The following is a 20,853-nucleotide window of genomic DNA, read 5'->3' as shown; positions in this document are numbered from 1 at the left end:
CCAGTGGAATTACATATTGGCTACGGAAAGGGTGAGGGTAGGGGAGGGAGGGATAGAATGTAATTCTTGTAACCAAGGAATAATGTCCTAAATTGACTAACTAAAATAAAATGTAAACTCTGCCATCAGGTAAAAAAAATAAAGTAAGGATGGAGGGAGATGGGCTTGATGATTTCTAAGATCCTTTTTAGAGCCAAATCTATAAGCCATACTGCTATTATTCCCCTGAACTTTGGTGATTGAATAGTGATACTGAAATGGACATTTCTAGCCTTGGAGGGGACCTCCTGGGTTACTGAGAGTTTGAGAGTGATCCTGGCAGCAGGAAGAGTTTTGTACAACTCCATCATCCTTTAAAACCTTTCAGAACTTAAAAAATGCACTGAGAATCAAGCCTAAACTGGGAAGTCCTGGGTTCAAATTTAGTCTCAGATACTTCCTAACTTTGTGACCCTGGGCAAGTCACTTACCCCTACTTGCCTAGCCCTTACTACTCTACTGCTTTGGGACCAATATACAGTATGGATTCTAAGATGGAAGGTGAGGGTTTTTTTTAACACACTGAGACTTTTGGGACTCTGTGAATATATATATATGTGTGTGTGTGTGTGTGTGTGTGTGTGTGTGTGTGTGTGTGTGTGTGTATACCCATATACATACAATCCCATATTATACATATTTATGTACATGCATATATAACACAGAAATCACACATACATACATAATATATGGTTCTCTGTAATTCCTGACCTGAACATATATATGGGTGTGTGTGTATGTATCTGTCTGTCTGGAAGGAGTGGGGGATCTGAAGTGATACTGCTATTCTTTCCGGTTCTCCTTCTGTTCTTTTCTCTGCATTAAAAAAATGCCTTGTACACATTGTTGTTGTTGTTCAGTTGTTTCAGCTGGGTCTGACTCTTTATGACCCCATTTGGGGTTTTCTTGGCAAAAATACTAGAATGATTGGCCATTTCCTTCTGGGGATTAAAGCAAACAGACGTTGAATGACTTGCGCAAGGCCACACAACTAGTGAGTATCTAAGGTTATATTTGAGCTCAGGTCTCCCTGATTCCAGGCCCAGTGCTCTATCCACTGGGCCACCTAGTTACTATATAGTACAAATAGGGAGAAGGTGGTAAAAAGAAAAAAAAAGGCATACATTCAAAGGAATGGGGCTCTTCATGAATTTGCCCATCATCCTCCCGCAGGTGCCATGCCAACCTTCTCGTCATCATTCTGATTTTTTAACCTGACGTCTTGCTGAAGTGGGTATGGCATAATATCTTTTTAAATGCAGAGAAGAGAAGAAAGAACCACAGACAAACAAGATGGCTTTGAAAGCTACAGGCTGAAGTTATTATATACTGTGTTTAAAAAGAAAAGCCAGTTGCTCATTTTAGAGATCTGCAAGTTCAGGTACAATCATATTTTTCTCTTCTACTATGGATATGGAAAAACTAGTTTGATTTGGTGTTTGTTAAGGCAGGAATAATTTAAACCACCCATATACACGACACACAAAGATTCATAGAATTCTGGGTCAGAACCTGGGAGAAGGTACCCCACCCTTAGACGGTAAGGAGTGGCAGCAACTCCCAAGGCCTCTCTCTTCATAAATAATAACATGGTAGGCTTTATGAGCATTGTACAAATTCAACCTGTTTATAGACTAGGCTTAAAGAAAAAACCCAACCAAAGACATGAAATAAAAAGCTTAAAGCCTCATAAAAATATATACTCAAAAGACCACATGAAACTCCTATGGGCTAGAAGCAAATGACATCTTTAAAACATTATCCTGGCATCATTTATTTATTTGGTTCTACTCCAGAATATTAAGTATTTTGATGTGGGTGAATGACTTAGGAGAAATATTCTTCCTGCAGGGTTTTATGTCTCTGATTTTTTTGGTGTTCATGACCACAAGCTAAAGCTTCCCAAGGCTTAAGCTTAGGCTGGTTGGAGTGAGTACAAACTTGAGAACTAGTTCTGCTGCCTTGGCACCTTTTTTTTCCTTTGGGTCCCAGTTTCTTTATGTGTAAAATGAAAAAACTGGACTAAAGGATTTCCAAGATCCCTTTTAGCTCTTGGCACTATAGCTCTACTATAGCTCCACTATAGTTCTAACATCCCATGTTCTAATATTCAGTCCTAAAAAGCCTTCCATCTTGAATATTTTTTGTTCTAAGGACTCCCCAGCTCTGACATTCTGGGTTCTAAGGTCTCTCCCAGCTCTGACATTCTGTGTTCTAAGGTCTCTCCCAGCTCTGACATTCTGTGTTCTAAGGTCTCTCCCAGCTCTGACATTCTCTGTTCTAAGGTCTCTCCCAGCTCTGACATTCTGTGTTCTAGGGCTCCTCCCAGCTTTGTGCTCTATGGGCCTTCTTAGCATTGACATTCTGGATTCTTAACCCCTTCCCAGTCCTATATCCTGTGTTCTCAGGGCCCTCCCAGTTCTGGCATTCTCTGTTCTAAGCTCTCTCCCAGTTCTGGCATTCTCTGTTCTAAGTTCTCTCCCAGTTCTGGCATTCTCTGTCCTAAGGTCTCTCCCAGCTCTGACATTCTCTGTTCTAAGGTCTCTCCCAGCTCTGACATTCTCTGTTCTAAGGTCTCTCCCAGCTCTGACATTCTCTGTTCTAAGGTCTCTCCCAGCTCTGACATTCTCCGTTCTAAGGTCTCTCCCAGCTCTAACATTCTCCGTTCTAAGGTCTCTCCCAGCTCTGACATTCTGTGTTCTAAGCTCTCTCCCAGCTCTGACATTCTCTGTTCTAAGCTCTCTCCCAGCTCTGACATTGTCTGTTCTAAGGTCTCTCCCAGCTCTGACATTCTCTGTTCTAAGCTCTCTCCCAGCTCTGACAGTCTCTGTTCTAAGGTCTCTCCCAGCTCTGACATTCTCTGTTCTAAGGTCTCTCCCAGCTCTGACATTGTCTGTTCTAAGGTCTCTCCCAGCTCTGACATTCTCTGTTCTAAGCTCTCTCCCAGCTCTGACAGTCTCTGTTCTAAGGTCTCTCCCAGCTCTGACATTCTCTGTTCTAAGCTCTCTCCCAGCTCTGACATTGTCTGTTCTAAGGTCTCTCCCAGCTCTGACATTCTGGGTTCTAAGGTCTCTCCCAGCTCTGACATTCTCTGTTCTAAGGTCTCTCCCAGCTCTGACATTCTCTGTTCTAAGATCCCACCCAGTTCTGGCATTCTGGGTTCTAATATCTCTTCCAGGTCTGACATTTTGGGTCCTAAGGGTCCTCCCAGCCTTGACATTTTCTGTTCTAATTACCCCCTCTATATGCAAAAGTTCCCTCCCAACTCTGACATTTGGTGATTAGTGGTGATTAATTCCCAGTGGGTAGATGGGAGACCAGCATCTCCATTTTACCCTTTGCTTTAACGCCTCTCTTCAATTCAGCTTTGAGAGAGGCCATTCTGAAATTCTGTGATTCTGTGACTTTACATTATCCAAGGGCAGAGTGGAGATTAAGTATTTATATATCTTTGACCCCGCCTCTGTGTTTGAAGATTCTACCCTCATGTACATTGTTATTCAACCAGACACTTGGGACTTACCATCTAAGCCTCTACAATGCCACGTGTGACTTGATTCATCATAAATATCTATGGACCAAAGAGAGGCCAATTTTCTGTGATTAAAAATCAGCACATTTATTAAAAGATTTAAATGGGTCCTCTGTTATTATGCCTTTAGCGTGTTGTGCCCTACAAAGGCTTATCTTGTCTACTTGCTTTGTCCAATTACCAAATAGGAGAGTGCTATTTACTATAATGAAAGGAAGTGTGGTATAGTGGCTAGAATACTGGACTTGGCACCAGCAAGACCTGAGTTTGAATCCTGCCTCAGACACTATGCAGTTGTGTGACACTGGCAAATCACAAAGCTAGGTAGTATGATCAATAGGCACCAGGAAAACCCGAGTTCAAATGTGACCTCAGACTTTTACTAGCTATGTGACTCTGGGCAAATCACTTCATTCTGTTTGCCCCAATTTCTTCATTTGACAAAATAGATGGAGAGGGAAATAGCAAACTCTAGTATCTTTGCCAAGAAAACCCTAAATGGTTTCACAAAGAATTAGACATAAATGAAAAGATTCAACAACAACAGTAACAGACTCCAGGCAAGTCACTTAACTTTTTTTTTGTGCCTCAGTCTTCTCCCCTGTAAAATGGGTATAATAATAGTATCTACTTCCCAGGGTTGTCATGAGATTCCATGAGATAATGAAGCTTAGAGGAGTACTCTGCAAACCTTCTAGGGCTATGAAGATGCTAGTTATTGTTGTAATTGTCATTGTTGTTGACCTAGACCCTGGTCTGTAAAGGACTTATCTCCATCTCTTTGCACATGCTGTCTGGAGCCTCCTCCTGACTCACTACTATCTCAGAATCCCTCTATTTCTTCCAGGCTCAGCTCAGTTGCTACCGTATACATGAGGGTTTTCCTGATTTCACTAGAGTGTTCTGGGAGGCCTGGCACCTCTGATATGAAGGTTTGATAAGCCCTTTCAGGGCTGTCCATCCACCACTGGTATCTACTTTTCATCCAGCTCTCACTTGTGACTTCAAGAAGCTGGATCATGCACAGGGGCCACCATCTTGGCAGATGGGCTAAACCAAGTTGAGGGTAACGGATACACCACAAATCCATTGGTGAGTGGAAGGTGGGCTCCTTTCCAAGCGTATGAAGGTTTCCCCCAGCAAAATGGGCAGATGAGAACAATTTTTAATGGCTATGAAGGTAGCTCCTTCCACAGGCACTGTGGTGTGCTTAGAGCTTGGCCAGACATTGAAGATGCCAATATTATCTGATGCATCCTGGGCAATTGACTGGTCATCTTGATTTTATCTTGCCACTAGACTTCAAAGGCTCTGGAACAGAGAGAGAGGCTGATGACTGTGTAATCCTGCCTCACTTAAATACAATTGATGCACAAGTCAAGACATCACCAGTGATGTCATTGGTCCTCTTTGAAAATGAAGAACAAACAACATTTCCTAGTGCCACACTTTGTTAAAATTACCCTAGAATTTCTTTGTACATAATTTCTACTTGTGTATACAGATCTCTCTCTCTCTCTCTCTATCACTCTCTCTCTCTCTCTCTCTCTCTCTCTCTCTTTCTCTCTCTCTCTCTCTCTCTCTCTATCCACCCACCCATCCATCCATTTATCTATCTATCTATCTATCTATCTATCTATCTATCTATCTATCTATCTATCCATCCATCCACCCATCCATCCACCCATCCATCCATTTATCTATCTATCTATCTATCTATCTATCTATCTATCTATCTATCTATCTATCTATCCATCCATCCATCCATCCATCCATCCATCCATCCATCTATCTATCCACTTACACACACACACACACACGGACATATTTTTCTAGAATGTTAGCCTCTTAGGGTTGGAAATATTCCATTTTTGTCTTTGTATTCCTGGTGCCACACACAGTGTCCAGTGCATAGCAGGCACTCAAATGCTTGTTGGTCATCTCCCCCAAGGCTAGTGACCCCTAATCAAATATATTTTTCTAAGTTTTCTCCTTTCCCTCAGCCTTTCTTCCCAAACTCTAGGAGGGTGAGCAGGAAGGAAGGGGTCACCTATCTTCTTCGAATAGACATTGAACTCCATTGAAGCTAGCCATCCTTGTGTTTGGGCTCATGTCAGACTTCATTGACATTAAACTGCTGGAACTAGATATCGGTAATCTCCTTTTGAAAGAGACAGGGGAGGGAGTTCAGAACTCTTTGTTTGACCCTTTAATCAGCCATCGCTGGGCATTGATGATATTGACTTTGCCCAACAATCCACCGAGATGAGTTTTGGAAAGTCTCACTGCCTTTTATCATGGATGTAATCTAATCTGTCCAAACTGGGAGCTGGCCCACACAGCAATCAGTGTCTTCCCCAGTCTCAGGGTCACATCTGTCTTGCTGCTATTAGGAAACAGCATTATTATTTCTTGGCTCTCTGCTAGGCCACTGAGTGCATTATATTTCTAAATGAGGCTAATGACAGTGATAAGATTGCCACATGGCCTGCTGATAGTGACTGGGGAAAAACTGGAGCCCTGCTTCCTAGCCTCAGTTCTCACCTCCACTTGACATACTCAGCTAGATGGAGAAAAAATGCTGTATTTGGACTCAGAGGAACTGAGTTGAAAATTTTGCTCTGCTTCTTCCCTATTAAATAAAGAATTGTGGCTTTGGGGAAGTCATTTAACCTAAGGAGTCTCAGTTTCCTCCTCTTCAAAATGAGAGAGGGCTGTAGGAAGTCAGACAAGATGACCTCTAAAAGTTTCTTCTTTAGCCAGGTCTAGAGACAGGAGGTCTTGGATTCAAATCTAGTTTCAAATACTTCCTGGTTGTGTGACCCTGGGCAAGTCACTTAGCCCCCATTGCTTAGCCCTTACCATTTTTCTGCCTTGAATTTAGGTATTGATTCTAAGATAGAATACAGTATTGATTTTAAGACAGAAGGTAAATGTTTTTTAAAAATAAAAGTCCCTTCCTGCTCTAAGTCTGTCTACATCATCTCAAGGTCAACTGAGATTAATTTAGTCCAAACCTACAGTTGTTTTTCGGTCATGTCTGATTCTTTGTGACCCCATTTGGGGTTTTCTTAGCAAAGGTAGAGGAGTAGTTTGCCATTTCCTTCTCTAGCTCATTTGACAGATGAGGAAACTGAGGCAGACAGTGACTTGCCCAGGGTCACACAAGTAGGAAGTGTCTGAGGTCAGATTTTAACTCAGGAAGATGAATATCTTTTGGTAAATTATCCAAATGAGGAAACTGAGGCAGGCAGAGTTTAAGTGGTTTACCTATGGTCACACATCTAGTAAGTGTCCAAGGTGGAATTTGAACCCAGGTTTTCTTGATTTGGGGGTCTGCAGTCTTTCTCTTAAACAACCTCTGTTTCTCTCACTGTTTACCTCACTTAGAAACTGATGGAAAGAGTGAGGGATCTGGAGAGGATAGCCCCTTTCTAGGCCTCCCCTATAAAATGAGTGGGACTAGATGGTGTCTAGGGGTTCCTTCCAACTCTCCATCTCCTTTTTTTTAAAATATATTTTATTTGATCATTTCCAAGCATTATTCGTTAAAGACATAGATCATTTTCTTTTCCTCCCCCCCACCCCCCATAGAACTCTCCATCTCCTGATAAAATGATAGAGTTGGAATCAAGAAGATCTGGGTTTGAGTCTTACCTCTGATACTTGCTAGCTATGTGATCCTTAACCGTTCTGTACTTCCATTTCCTTATCCACAAAGCAAAGGGGGAGGTCCCTTTTAGCTCTAAATCTAGGATACTCTGAACCTAAGCCCAACCTTGCCCAGGGCATCCTTCCCTGGTCCTCGGTTCCTTCCCCCTCACTGACTATTGCCATGTCTCAGCTCAATTCTTACTAGTTCATATAAAATATACCACCAGGACATTGTCAAGATAAAACATGGAAAAAAGACAGGCATTCTTCCTGAACAGAACATGTTGAGATGAAACAGACCTAGTCATGTTCTCCTCCCACTGGGTTCTGGTCTCTTCATGGGAGATTCGAACCCAGGGCTTAACTGATTCCAAGTCCAACTCTTGGTAACATTTGCCTCTCAAAACCTTGCTGTTGGTACTACCAACCTCAAGTGTTACATTTCGATGTGAGTAGTTAGTCTGAATAAGGAAAGAGCCAGTTCCTGCAGGTTTGTGTCTGTTTCTCTCTCCCTCCTCCCTTTCTGTTTATTTCCTCCATCGACACGCATCCAGGCCACTGACAGAAGACGTTAAGTGTCCCCTAAGAGAGCTCTTAGCTGCTCAGGTTCCCGGATCCAAGGGGCCATGTATTTAGCACTTCCCAGTGAAGGGCTGCTCCAGCAGTTAATCATAGAAGGGTCAGACGACACAGTGGGAATTTTCGACTTTGGGCCAATTAAAGAGACTCCAGGGTGCTCCTTATCTCTTGGCCAGGAGACTTGGACTCTGGTACTCTTTGATCACACACATTGTGCCAGCTGGGATGGAGAAGCAGGGTTTGTAGTCCTTCTTGCTTCTTGGCAGAGGATGTCTAACGCAAGGCACAGAACCCCTATGGAGCCCTGGAAGGCTCGGGCAGGGTGGAAGGAACAAATCTGGGGCCAAGGCAGTGGAACCTTTCTAGCCAACACACCCCTGAGACCTATAATCTTGGCTTGCTCTGGGAAATAAATAAACTGAGGATCCAGCTCCCAATGGCATTTCTTTCTTTTCAAAAATCCTCTGCTTATTGGACCTATCCATTTCTCAGCCCAGCCTTTCTCCGAGCAGCCTTCCCAGGTCCCTGGTCCTTGGCCTGTCACTGGACCTTGTGACAATCTCAACAGTCTTGCTAGGCTGTATAAAATATGTTGCTAGGACACTGGCTGTCAAGATCAGGCATAGGAGAAAGGCATGGCCCTTTCCCCAGCATGTGACACTGTGAGGATGAGACAGGTATATTCATGTAATCCTCTTACCAAGCTCTGCTCTTATTTTAAATGCCATCGCATCTGCCAGGGCAGGGTCAATCTGATCACTTCAGGGTAGCAGGTGGGGAAGACTTCCCTGCCCTTCAGTGCCATCAGAGGAGCCTTCCTGGAGGAGGGTGATTTGTAACCTGGACAGGCATCTTCCTTTTCTGCATCCCTGATGGTCTGGAGCAGCAGCTCCCTGCAGTATCTGTCTCGTCAACACTGCATTTCATTTTAAATTGAAGCTGAAAGCAGATATTTTCCCTCTTGCCTATTACACCTCTTAATTTGTCTCTCCCTCTGCTGCAATCTGTCTCCATAAAGGGCTTTGTATGAATGATAGACGGTGGAACTTTGGAATGGTTGGGTTTGGATGAGCTGGGAGTGGGGACAAGCTTTGGCTGAGTGGGGGTGGGGGGGTGGGGAGGAAGTGACCCCTTAACACAACTGTTTGTGTAGGGGGGAGGGGGAGTGGTCTCTATAGCAGAAGGCACTTCTCCAAAGCATGATGGTCTTCCTGGAGGGAAGGCTCTAGGGCAATCTGTGGCAGCCATAGGTGGCTCTGTACTTCCTGGTTGGGTCAGAGGGGTTAGTGGTGGGGTTTGAGGGGGGCAGGGAGGAGGAAGAGAGGGTTTTGTGGAAGAATAGTCTCTCACTGTGGGAGCCTCCTAGGAGAGAAGAGTTCAAAGACCCTTTTTGTGCCACACTGAAGCCTCATAAGGGGGGGTCATAGCTAGGCTGGGTTGGAATGGCAGCATGGTATAGTGAAAAGAGCTGTTTTTGGAGCCAGAGGACCAGCCTCCGGTGCTTGCTGCCCTGTGATCCTGAAGAAGTCGTTTCCTCAGTTTCCTCAGCTATAAAACGAAAGGGTTGGACTTCATGGCCTCTAAGACCCCCTCCTTCACCCAGCACTCCCTTACCCGACTATGATCTATCATCCAAACTTGTACAGAGCCAGGTGGGGTCTTTTTAGGAATGGGTATGTGGAAGGAACGCAGCTGTGCTGGGCTGTGGGACAGGTTGTATGCGTGGGAAGAGGAAGGAGGTATCGATGTGGGCCCTCGGGTCAGCTGTATTGTCACAGGGTGCACAGAGTGCGTTTATTTCTGAGAAGGGGTTAATGGTGTGACCTTAGCTGGGAAATTGTGTTGGGGCTGGCGGTGGATGTATTAGAAGGGGAAGAAAAGGCGGGCTTAATGATGTGGCCACTGCCACGTCGTTTGGAGGCATGGATATCTCCATGGGGCAGTGCTGTAGTGGTGTGGAAGCTGGGCAGCTGTGCTGGCGGGGGCTTAGGGTGACTGGTGGGTCTAGAAGGGGTTAGTGGTGTGGCCCCTCCTAGACAGCTGCGCTGTCCGGGACACAAGATGCGTGTGCACGGGACAGGGGTAGATGTGGCTCTAGCTAGACTTTCCGTTAAGGGCAGTGGTCCAGTCTCCAGGTCACACCACCCTGGCCTCAGGCCATGCCCACACCATCCCACTGGGTGCGGGGCGGGCACCAGTCCTGCCATCCATTCCTCTTCTAGAAACCTAGGGGGCCACCCAGCCCGACCCCCAGGGACTAGGTATGCAGCTCTCCACCAATCTGGGTTAGGAATTGAAGGGGTGGGGGAGGTCACCCGCCAATGAGTTCAGTCCCTGCGCCTAGCCCCGCCCCATGTCCCTTTGCTGGGGGGTGAAGCACTGGAGATGCGTGGTCCAGCTGGCGCTGGTCGGATTCAAGGTGGGGGGTGCGGTCCTGCCTCTCCTGGGTCCAGCAAGTGCGAGGAAGCAACCAATGGACGGCCGCGGCCCAACGGGAATCCTTCCGAAGCAACCAATGTCCGCCTTCCTTTCTCCTCTCCCTCCGCTTTGTGCGGGTGCGACCATTCCGGGGGACGCACGGCGCCGGCCATTGGAATGGAGGGGCGTGGCCCAGCTCCCTGCGGGGCCTGAGGCTTCTGGGCCAATGGCCTCGCGTCGTTCGGGCCGGGGCAGGAGGGGCGAGATGGAGGCGGGGCTTGGAGGCGTGGTCTGGACGAGAGGCGGGGTCGATTGGAGCTGTCGCAGTGAAAGGCGAGCCTCGGCGGTGGAGGGAGGCGGCGGCAGCAGCAACGGCAGCGTCCGCTGTGTGAGTGTGTATGTGTGTGTGTGTCTGTTTGCAGGCGCAGGCACGGCGGCGGCGGCGGCGGCGGCGGCTGGAGACGGCAGGGAGGGAGATCTGCGGCAGCATCTGGAAGGGGGAAGGTGCGATGAAACCAGGTGCAGTGGCAGAGGCGCGGCTCCGGCTGCCTGCTCCATAGCGCCTAGCGGGAACAAACGGCGGCGGCCCCGAGCCTGCAGAGTTGGCCCGGAGAAGACCCCAAGCTCCCGGGGTACCCTATGCAGCCGCGACAGCAGCAGAAGCCCGACCTCGGCTCGCATCTTGTATGACGCGCTGACCGGACCCGGCCAAACGCGGGGGGCTCCCAGGCGGCTAATGTGCAGCCCCTGAAGTGCCCTGGCAGCTCACAGAGAAGGAAAGTTGTGGACTTGTCCGTTCTGGGAAGCCTCTGGCCGCAAAGTCTGTCCATCAGTCCGTCGGTCCGTGCTGGGAGAGGGATCTACTCTAGCAAAGGGAGAGCAGAAGGTGGGGGAGAGGCACGGGTCCGCGGCCGCCCTATCCCGGGGCGCACCGACAGCGGGTTGTTCTAGAAGCCGCGGACAGCTGTTTTCCCCCCGAAGGTTGCTTCTTGAAACTGTCTAGTACCCCTGGGACTCTGGGGGTCGGAGACATTTGCCAAGAGGTCTTTCTTCTCCCTGGGCATCTCTGCGGAATCTTTTCTCACCTTCTGCGCTCAGTCCGGAGGCGATCTCTCTTGGGAGTCCAGGGTGGCGGCTGATCCCCAAGAGAACCTCCCCTATCAACCTTTTTTCTTGGGGTTTTTTCGATTCTGAATCTGGATTTCCCGTCTGGGAAAATGTTCTGTCTTCTGGCCTTCAGAGTGTTGATAGGAAAAATCTGAGAAAATGTGAAGGACTTGGAAGTCAACTGCAGGGTCAGAAGAGGGGCAGTCTGGGTCCCCGGGGACGTCCCAAAGAGTAAAGATCCATCCCCCCCGCAACACACACACACACCTCCTTGGACGTCAGGGAGCTCGGGTTGTATCGCACGGAGCGGGCGACTAGACGGCAGAAATGCGGCAGCCACCGGGCCTCTCCAGCAGCCGCAGGAATCGCCTCTCCCGGGACTGGCGTCCGCTGGCTGAGCCTTGCTGAAGGCTGGACGACCCTACTGAGCTGCCGAAGAGGAAGAGCTATCAGCCCTCGCCGCATTGCCACCACCCCCAGCCCAGCCCCCTTTTCCCCCTTCACCCCCTCCCTTATCTCCCAGGATGTCTCTGGGATTCGCTGGAAACTGATTCAACTTGTAACTCCGCGGCTAGTCGAGCAGGGACCGTGGCCAGTGGGCCGGGTAGCTGCGAAGCCTTGGCAAACTGCTCCTACCTCCCCGGGGATTCCACGCTGTCTACCCCTACTCTCCCTCTCCCCAGTTTTCTCGGACTCCTTTGGAATCGCCTCTCCCCTATGCGCCCTTGACCCACTCCTCCAGACGCTTGAGGGTCCTTCCTTCTCCGAGGCGGGAGTCGAGGAGGGGGGGGGCTCTCTCTGATAAGGACCCCGGGAGTTCCCGCTTGTGTTTAGGATTTGAGCCCGAGCAGACGGAGCGACGGGACAAGAGAGTCAGGGCCCCAGACACTCCTATAAAGCGGCAGCAAGCTTCTTTGCCCGGGACTCGAGACTCTCCGTCTTCCGCCGGCCTCGCCCCGCTACGGCGGGAGGCTTGGGCCGAAGATGCTGATGAGGAAGACGCCCGCCTTTGCCCCAGCCTCCGTCTTCGGGGTGCGCCTTTCACACAAGTTCCTTTTCTTGCTCTTCCTCTCCGGCCTCATCACCCTGTGCTTCGGGGCCCTCTTCCTCCTGCCCAGCTCATCCCGTTTCAGGAGACTTTTCCTGCCTCTCCGGCCCCGGCGTCTCGCTACTGGCCCAGGGGCTGGGGAGCCTGAGTCACGGGGCCAGGGTCAAGCCGCGGGGCAGGAACCACCTCCCAACCCAGCCCCAGCCCCAGGAGCAATGGCTGTAGGGCCTGGCCGAGGGGGGCGACACTCTCCAGGAGGCCCTACTACTCCCTGGGAGGAAGCTGGGGCCACCCGGGGCCAGCAGACTCCGGGAGCAGCCACTGGACTTCCCAAAGCCCCCAAGTCTCGCCCCTTGCCTACCCTGGTCTTCGAGGAGTTCAGGAGCCGCCTCCGGCACCCGGTGCTGGGGTCCAGGGGCAACTCAGATGCCAAGAGCCTGGCTCAGAGGGAGAAAATCAAAGAGGTAAAAACAGAAACAAACAAAAAACCCAACAGCAAAATCATGGCTCCTGTCATTTCTCTGTGCAGTCCATTTCTCTGCCCCCTCCCTCAGGTCCTGTCCTCTTTCCATTAGCTTCTGCCAATCTTCCCCTCTCCTCTTTTTCCTCCTCCAAACTTGCCCTCTCTTGCCCTGCCTCCTTGACCCTTTAGAGCATCTCCCTCACTTATTTACTCTCTTCTTCCCCACTGGCTTCACTGCAGCCTCCCTAACCATTGGACTTCCCATCTAACCTGGCCACTTTCTTTCAATTGCCTTTCCTTCCTCCCCAGTGACCACATTTCCTTCCTTACCTGCCTCCCTTCTCTCTCCTTTCAGAAACTCTTCACCCCCCACCCCCCATCCCCCCACCCCCATCCAGAAGCTGGCTGTCAATGAGGTTAGGATCTGGATTTCCTTCCTAGGAACCTGCTTGCATTTGTTTTGATTTGTAGGTTCCAGTTGTCTGATTCCTCCCCTCCCCAGCTACTTAAAGTCCCATCGCTTCTGGAAATCTCTCTGGGATTGGAACAGGACTTAGTACCTACAAATAAAAAGGGTCATGGGGGGGGGGGGATGTTTGCTGGAAATGTTTGCAATAGAGCCAGTAAGTGACCCACCACTGAAGAATGCATGTAAGCTTTCTGGCAACTGTTGTTGTTGAGCGTTCGAATAATTCTACATGATTGCGTGTGATGCAGGCTAGGAGAATCGATAATACTTAGGCAGGGTGTTAGGGAAATCTGGGAAGGCTATTGGTATAATGAAGCATGGTGCTGATTCCCTTTGGGAGGCTGCAAGCAAAGGTGGTGCTGCTGCTGGTGAATCCAAGATGACTTTTGAGGTTTTTCTGCTTTAATTAAAAACAACCCCCCCAACTGGTAAGATCTGCTTTCGAAGCCTGCAGGTTATTTCAGATGCCAAGTGGGATAGTGGCTAGGGTCCTGAATTGAAACCAAAGACCTGATTTCAAATGCTGCTTCAAATATCAACTATGTATCCCTGGGCAAGTTATTCAACCTTTCTGGGCCTCAGTTTCCTCATCTGTAAAATGAGAGCGTTGGACCGATAGCTTCTAAATTCCTTTTCAGCTTGAAATCTGTGATCCTATTCTTCAGCAGAATACCCCGCCTTCCTTCCTTCCCTAAAACCACCTTGCCTTACAATAAACAAATCTGCCCTAATTTTGCTTACTTGCTAATATAGGATTGAAGTCTGTATTGTCTTACAGATACATGCCTCATGACCTACTAGGGCTGGCAGTTGGTTCTTTTTTTTTTAATTTGGTTCTTTTCCCCTTCACACTCCCACCCTTTTCCTGCCTTGATTTATTAAATCTCTACCAATGTTCTAGGTAGCTAGATTGCTAAATGGATAGAGTGCTAGATAGTGAGAGAACTCATCTTCCTGGGTTCAAATATGGCCTCAAACACTAGCTGCTGTGTGATCCTGGGCAAGTCATTGAATCCTGTTTGCCTCAGTTTCCTCATCTTTCAAGTGAGTTGGAGAAGGAAATGGGAAACCACTCCAATATTTTTGCCAGGAAAACCATAAATGGAGTCACAAAGAGTTGGACACAACTGAACAACAGCAGATGTTATTCCCTTGGTAGATCGCTTTATTTTTATTATTTCTGTCTCTTTTACATCCTCAATCTCTTTTGAAACTCACAACAGTTGGAATGCAGATCAAAACATACTATTTATTTGTTTTTTGGTGTTTTATATGAGTATTCTCTTACAGCAATGACCAATATGGAAGTTTGTTTTACCTGATTATAAATATATATATAAATTATATATATTTATATATATATATGTTACATATAACTATATTAGAAATTATATCTATATATATATATTTACATATATATGTAAAACCCAGATCAAATTATTTACCATCTCTAGAGGGGAAGGAAAGGGAGGGAGAAAGACAATTTGGATATTATAACTTCAGAAAAATATTTGGAAAATTGGTATTACATGTAATTGGGAAAATAAAATATCTTTTTTTAAAAAAACCTTTACCTTCTGTTTTAGAATCAATACTGGGTATTGGTTCCAAGGCAGAAGAATGATAAGGGCTAGGCAATGGGGGGTGAAGTGACTTCCCCAGGGTCATGCAGCTAGGAAGTATCTGAGGACAGAGTTGAACCTAGCACCTCCCATCTCTAGGTCTGGCTCTCAATTCATCGAACCACCCAGCTGTCCCTAAATAAAATATCTTTTTTTTTTTTTAAAGGAGAAACTCTCAACCTTGCCAGGCAACTGCTTAAGATATAATTGCCCCCATTTTATAGATGAGGAAACTGAGGAAAGTTAAGTGATTTGTCTGAGGTCTCATAGCTGGCCTGTATCACAGATGCTGAAATCAGAATCCCAGTACCCTACTCTTCCATTTGCTACCTCTGTGGCCATAGGTGAGACTCCTGACACTTCTCTAGGCCTGTTCTCCTCAACTGAATGGGTTGCAGCTCTAAATATCTGAGCCTATGATTCGAACCCAGGTCTGCCGGGCTCCTGGCCTGATATAGTTTTTCCTTTATACCATGCTGCTTGATCACTTTAGAGACAATGGCCACTCTATGGAATAGGCTGTCATCTCTTCCTTTTAATCTTCTTGGGTATTGTTTTTTATTCTTTCCCCTCATGGTATTAGTTAATAGCAAGGAGGTGGAGATAGGGGAGGTGGAAGTTGGGGAGCAACATCAGATAAAAGGCTTCTTTGCTGCCTTTTAAAAGGAAAGAAAAGATGAAGGTGGAGAAGAGGTGCCTGAATGATTGAAGGCTTGACAGGCATTTGTAGGAACTCGGTGTATGTGTGCAGGTGATATCTTTGAGACATGGAAGCTCTCTCTGGGCTGGTGCTGGCACCCTAGCAGCTTTTCCTGCTGGTTAGAGGAAGGACAGATGCCCTATCCCCGAGGACTTTCTGAGGTCGTGTACCTCCTACAAGGACACTTGGTGTGTGTGTGTGGGGGGGCATCTGCTCTGCCAGGGGATCATCGTCTTAGGACTGCAAGGAAGCTCAAAAGCCATCCAGTCTGACACTCGAATTTTGTGGGGGATGGAGCTGAGGCCCTGGGAGGGGGAGAGATTTTCTGGGGGTGACAAGGTAATAAGGAGAAGAGATGGGATGAAGCAAGCAGTTCTCTTCCTTAGGAGATGGTCCTCTTGAGCTGCCATGGTACATTCATTCCACAAGCATTTATAAAGCCCTGTGGTAGGTGGGCAAAAAGAAAACTATCATCACTGCCCTCAAGAAGCTTGCATTCTACTGCATGCCTTTTCCTTGTGTAGACTTGGCAACCCTCTGAGCCCCTGGAAGCCCGCTTCCCTTTCTGTTAATGGGGATTCAGTTCAACAATTATTGATTTCTCAGGTGTCTGGTATATGCTGTACACTGGGCTGGGAGCTGGGTACACAGGGAGCAAACCCAAGCCCATCCCTACCCCGGAACTGTTTACATTGGCTGGTTCAACTTGTGACTGTTGGGTGCTTCCAAGATAAACACCCCAAGGGCAGCTAGTTCCCTCCTGAAGGCTCTGCAGCTTGATGTAGACCTTGACAGAGTTGGTGAAGCGCTGGAGAGCTATGCTGCCATGCCGTGATGAGGCGTTCACCAGAGGAAGACTTTAGGGTAGGACTTGCAGGGGTTATTCCTGTTTCTTTGAGGTAGGCTGGCTTTTATTTTTAAACTCTTACCTTCTGTCTTAGAACCAATACTATGTATTGGTTCCAAGGCAGAAGAGTGGTAAGGCAATGGGGGTCCAGTGACTTGTCCGGGGTCATAGAGCAAGGCCAGATTTGAATCCAGGACCTCACATCTCTGGGCCTGACTCTCAATCCACTATGCCACACAGCTGCCCCAAGGTAGGCTGGCATTTTTTCTGAGATACCTTACTTGGAAATGGGCCCCTGGTTTCCAACAGGCCAGGAATGGGGTTGGCTTTCTGGTCAATTAGAACCAAAGGTGTTAGAGGTTATCTCCTTCTAGGAATAGCTCAGATCTAGGATAGTGACACCATGGTTCCCACAGGACTGGAGTCATTCTGTCCCCTTGGCTAACCAGTGTTGGTCCCAGGGCTTACTTATCCCATGGGTGTGCCCTATGACACCCACCTCCTCTGCCTGTATCCCACTTGCACTAAAGCATCCAACTAAACTGTATGGTTTGAGAATCTTGCGGAGATTCATGCAGTACCTTCACCCCCACTTACCTGATGCCTCCCTCCCACAGCATAGAAAGAGATCCAGCTGGTTTGCTCCTAAGACAGCATCTGCAGCAAGCAAGAATCAGTAGATTCTTCCTCTTGGTCCATCAGGCTCTTGTTCCCTCCCTCCCCCCTTCCTGAGTGAGCCCAGGTCAGCACCTCCCAGCATCTTACACCTCCTCTAAAATCGAAGCCCAGGCATTCTCTCCCAGGCCTGTTGGCCTGCTTTCCCCTGGCAAAGCTATATAAACAGCTTTGTATTTTCTTTCTGCTCATGTCCTGACCTCGTATGCATTCATATTCTCTCTCTCTCTCTCTCTCTCTCTCTCTCTCTCTCTCTCTCTCTCTCTCTCTCTCTCTCTCTCTCATTCTCTCCTCTCTTTCTTTCTCCCTTATTCTTTCTATTATTCTCTCTCCTCATTCTGTCTTTCTGTTATTCTCTCCCTCTCCTTATTCTCTCTCTCTCTCTCTCTCATTCTCTCTCTCTTTCTCTCTGCCTCTCTTTGTCTCTCTTCCTTCTTTCTCTCTGTCTGTCTGTCTGTCTCTCAATCTCCTCTCTCCCTACAGTATCTACATATCTCTGTCACTCACAAGGCCCCTTATTCACAGTTCTCTTGACTGACTCTTAATTCATTGGGCTGTATGGTATATTCCAGGCTTCCCACGTTGTACAAACAGCTAACCTGCTGATGTAGAAAGAAACAGAGGAGCTTTGTAGAGCAGACATGTATCCATTCAAGGGCCAGGATCCTTTTTGAGGAAAGGGAGAGAGGGACACCCTGTGGATTGAATCTTGCCAAGACTCCTGTAAACAGGCTAACCTTGGACTCTGGGCCTGACCTCTTCGTCTAGGGGAGAGTTTGCCCCTGCCTCTAGCTCATGGAATGTATGGGCATTCTCCCACAACCCTCCCTGTCCCCTACAGGTGTGAGTGGGAGGTCTCTGCTGATAGAGCTTAGGTCACCGAAAGCTGAATGTTTGAGCATCACAAAGGTAGGTCTTTAAACCACACTGTAGGAAAAATGTCTGCTCCTACAAGAACTGATTTCTCCTTGTTTTCCTACTGTATCATATGGAGTTTTCTGTGGAGGCCAGACCTGGCTGGTTGACTTAGCCTTCTGACTGGTTCTTATTAGCCCTTCTTTGTATCTCACTGAAAATTTTAAAATATTTTCAAGGACTCTTAAAAAAGGACTCTTCCCCTCCCCATAACTCCTCTGAACTCAGTTCAGAGATGCAAAAATCCCCTAGAATGTTGGCCATTGCTGAAAATGTATCTACCTCAGTCTGTCCCTGGAGTTTACTGCCTCTGTGGGAGACAGGCTTTGCCATGAGTCCTATTTGTAGTCCTAGTTGGTTACTAGGATGGTTGGTTAGTGCATGGACGCCTAGTGGGCATCCGTGAGGGCCTGAGTCATCCTTTAGCACTGTGTCATTAAATTGTAAATAAGCTGAATTCTTCCTGATGGAGAATGTCTTGAACTAAGCAGTCAAGAGACCTAGGTTCCCCTCCTGGCTTTGTTGCTTCCTGGAGCAAGTACTTTTCCCATTCTAGTCCTCAGTTTCTACCTTTGTAAAGCGAAAGGTGGGACTTAAGTCAAGGGGCTGGAATATTTTGTTTTTTTTGGTGGGGATTTCCATCTTAACTACAAAACTGGTCTTGGCCTTGTTAGAAAATGCTTGAGATACTTCCACCTTCAGAAAGGGAAAGAAGACCCTGGTTTTGGTAGCTGAATGACTTATGATCTGAGGTATGGCTTGGCAGCTAGAGGCCCAGCAGGTGTTTACTTCCACAGTAGGACTGGTCACCCTAAACTCATTCATGGTAGGAGGGGAGGCAGCCAAAGAACCTTTGATTGTGGGTGGACCTAGATTCAGTTTGAGCAAACATCTAAGCGGGGTTGGGGTGCAAGCTTCTCAGTTCATCTTAACGAACATTTATACATATGAGAGCCTATGTTAGGGTTAAGGGGGGACGGTGCAGAATAGAATATGACTTGGTTCCTGCCCTCAGGGAGATTTTCAGTCTAGTAAAGGAATTACTGTACTAGGTAATATAGCCAACATGGAATATGCAAAGTTCCCAGAGTGGCGGATGGTATCTAGGGAAGGAGAGATCACCATCAGAGTCTAGGGATGGGGAGGGCAATGCCAACAGTTTTCTAGACAATGTAGTGTTTGAATTGGGCCCTGGAGGACAGGTAGAATCTTGGTAGGTAAAAATAGAGGTGAGAAGAATATTTTGAAGTATGGAGGTTGCCATAGAAGCATGGCTCAGCATGACACCTCTAAGCTCATATGGATTGGCTTCAATCTTGGAAGCTTCTCAATAAGTATCTATGGCTTGTGCTCCCACCTAAAGTTTCCTCTGGGGAACATGAGAATATGGCTCTTGTTGAGGTCTCCACCAAAAAAAAAGAAAGAAAAAGAAAATACTGCATGTTCCTCTGCAAGGACTTGGGCTAACCACACAATGAATATAGGATGAGTTTTATCTAAACAATATCAATCATTCTTCCTTACGCCCAAGTCAAGATACTTTCCAGTGGACCCTAGGGACCTATATAGACCATCAGACTAGAGTATTGACCCAGGCAGGATTCCCTTATTAGGGAAAAGAACTTGGGGTTTCTAGAGAGCCAAACAAACCTTCCCCACTTTCCTTAGGGGCCTACCCAGCCCTCTAGACTAATGGTACCTTCCTGGTGTTGAGATCTCTCTTATCCCTCCTTTCCTACCCACTAGGGGAGAAAAGAAAATAGGGCCATTGTTGAGTAGACCATCCCCCCCCCCCCCCTCCACAGTCCATATAACTGACATTACCAGGGAAGAGCAAGGTCCAAGTTTTCCTTTCTTCCTTCTTCCTTGTTTCTCTGCCTTGTTATTCCATGGCAGCAGATCCTGGGCTTGGTCCAGGAATTCTTCTGCTGTGTCATCCATGCAGCTCAGACTCTGCAGGCTTATGTTTCTTTAGCAATCAGTTTGGACCAGGAACTTTCTTCACCATTGTACCATGGTGTTGGTCTGATGCTCTCCCTGAAGGGCTGTGAGAGATGCTATTATAGGTATTCAGTTTTCCTTCTAAAAAACCCAGCCCAGATCTCTGTATAGCTATTTGAAAGAATCTGTGGACTAGAAGATAGATACACCCAGATCTACTCCTGAGTTCAAATCCAGCCTCAGCAGATTAGCCAATTAAGTGAGTGATTTAATTTCTTATCCTCAGTTTGCTCAACTATGGAATGGAGAGAATAATGCCAACAGTACTCAGCTAGGTGGCTGAGGTAGCTAGTTGGCTCAGTGAATAGAGTGCTAGAACTGGTTTCAGGAAGACTTGAATTCAGAATCCACCCCAGACATTTCCTAGTTCAGTGACCCCTGGACTAGTCACTTAACCTCTGATCCCTGACAAAAGGATCCACAAAATCCATCAGAAAAGGAAATGATAAAACTGTTTCAGCGTTCTTTTTTTAAAAAACTCTTACCTTCTGCCTTAGAATTGATACTAAGTATTAGTTCCAGGACAGAAGGGTAGTAAAGGCTAGGCAATTGGGGTTAAATGACTTGCCCAGGGTCATGCATCTAACATGTGTCTGCAGCTTGATTTGAACCCAGGACTATCCCTCTCTAGGCTTGACTCTTTATCCACTGAGTCACCTCGCCACCCCCACTATAGTATTCTTTCCAAGAACACCTCCTGGATACTCATAGTGCATGGGGCCAAGAAGAGGAGGCTCGGACTGGACAACAGAACAACACCTAGGATCCTTCGTTAAGATAATGT

At 47.3% G+C, this 20,853-nt stretch overlaps 1 protein-coding gene across 1 annotated transcript in view; it reads left to right on the top strand.

Moving 5' to 3' along the window:
- The first annotated feature begins 10,358 nt into the window (after nucleotides 1-10,358).
- Nucleotides 10,359-20,853, top strand: part of MAN1C1 (mannosidase alpha class 1C member 1) — a 352,377-nt gene continuing 341,882 nt past the window's right edge. Inside the window, exon 1 of the mRNA XM_056795520.1 lies at nucleotides 10,359-12,841. Within this exon, the coding sequence (XP_056651498.1) occupies nucleotides 12,314-12,841 (528 nt within the window). The 5' untranslated portion in view covers nucleotides 10,359-12,313. The remainder of the gene's footprint in view (nucleotides 12,842-20,853) is intronic.

The sequence above is a fragment of the Monodelphis domestica genome, chromosome 4 (genome assembly GCF_027887165.1).
Source record: "Monodelphis domestica isolate mMonDom1 chromosome 4, mMonDom1.pri, whole genome shotgun sequence".
NCBI classification, from domain to species: Eukaryota; Metazoa; Chordata; class Mammalia; order Didelphimorphia; family Didelphidae; genus Monodelphis; species Monodelphis domestica.
This window is presented reverse-complemented; position numbering and strand designations above follow the sequence as displayed.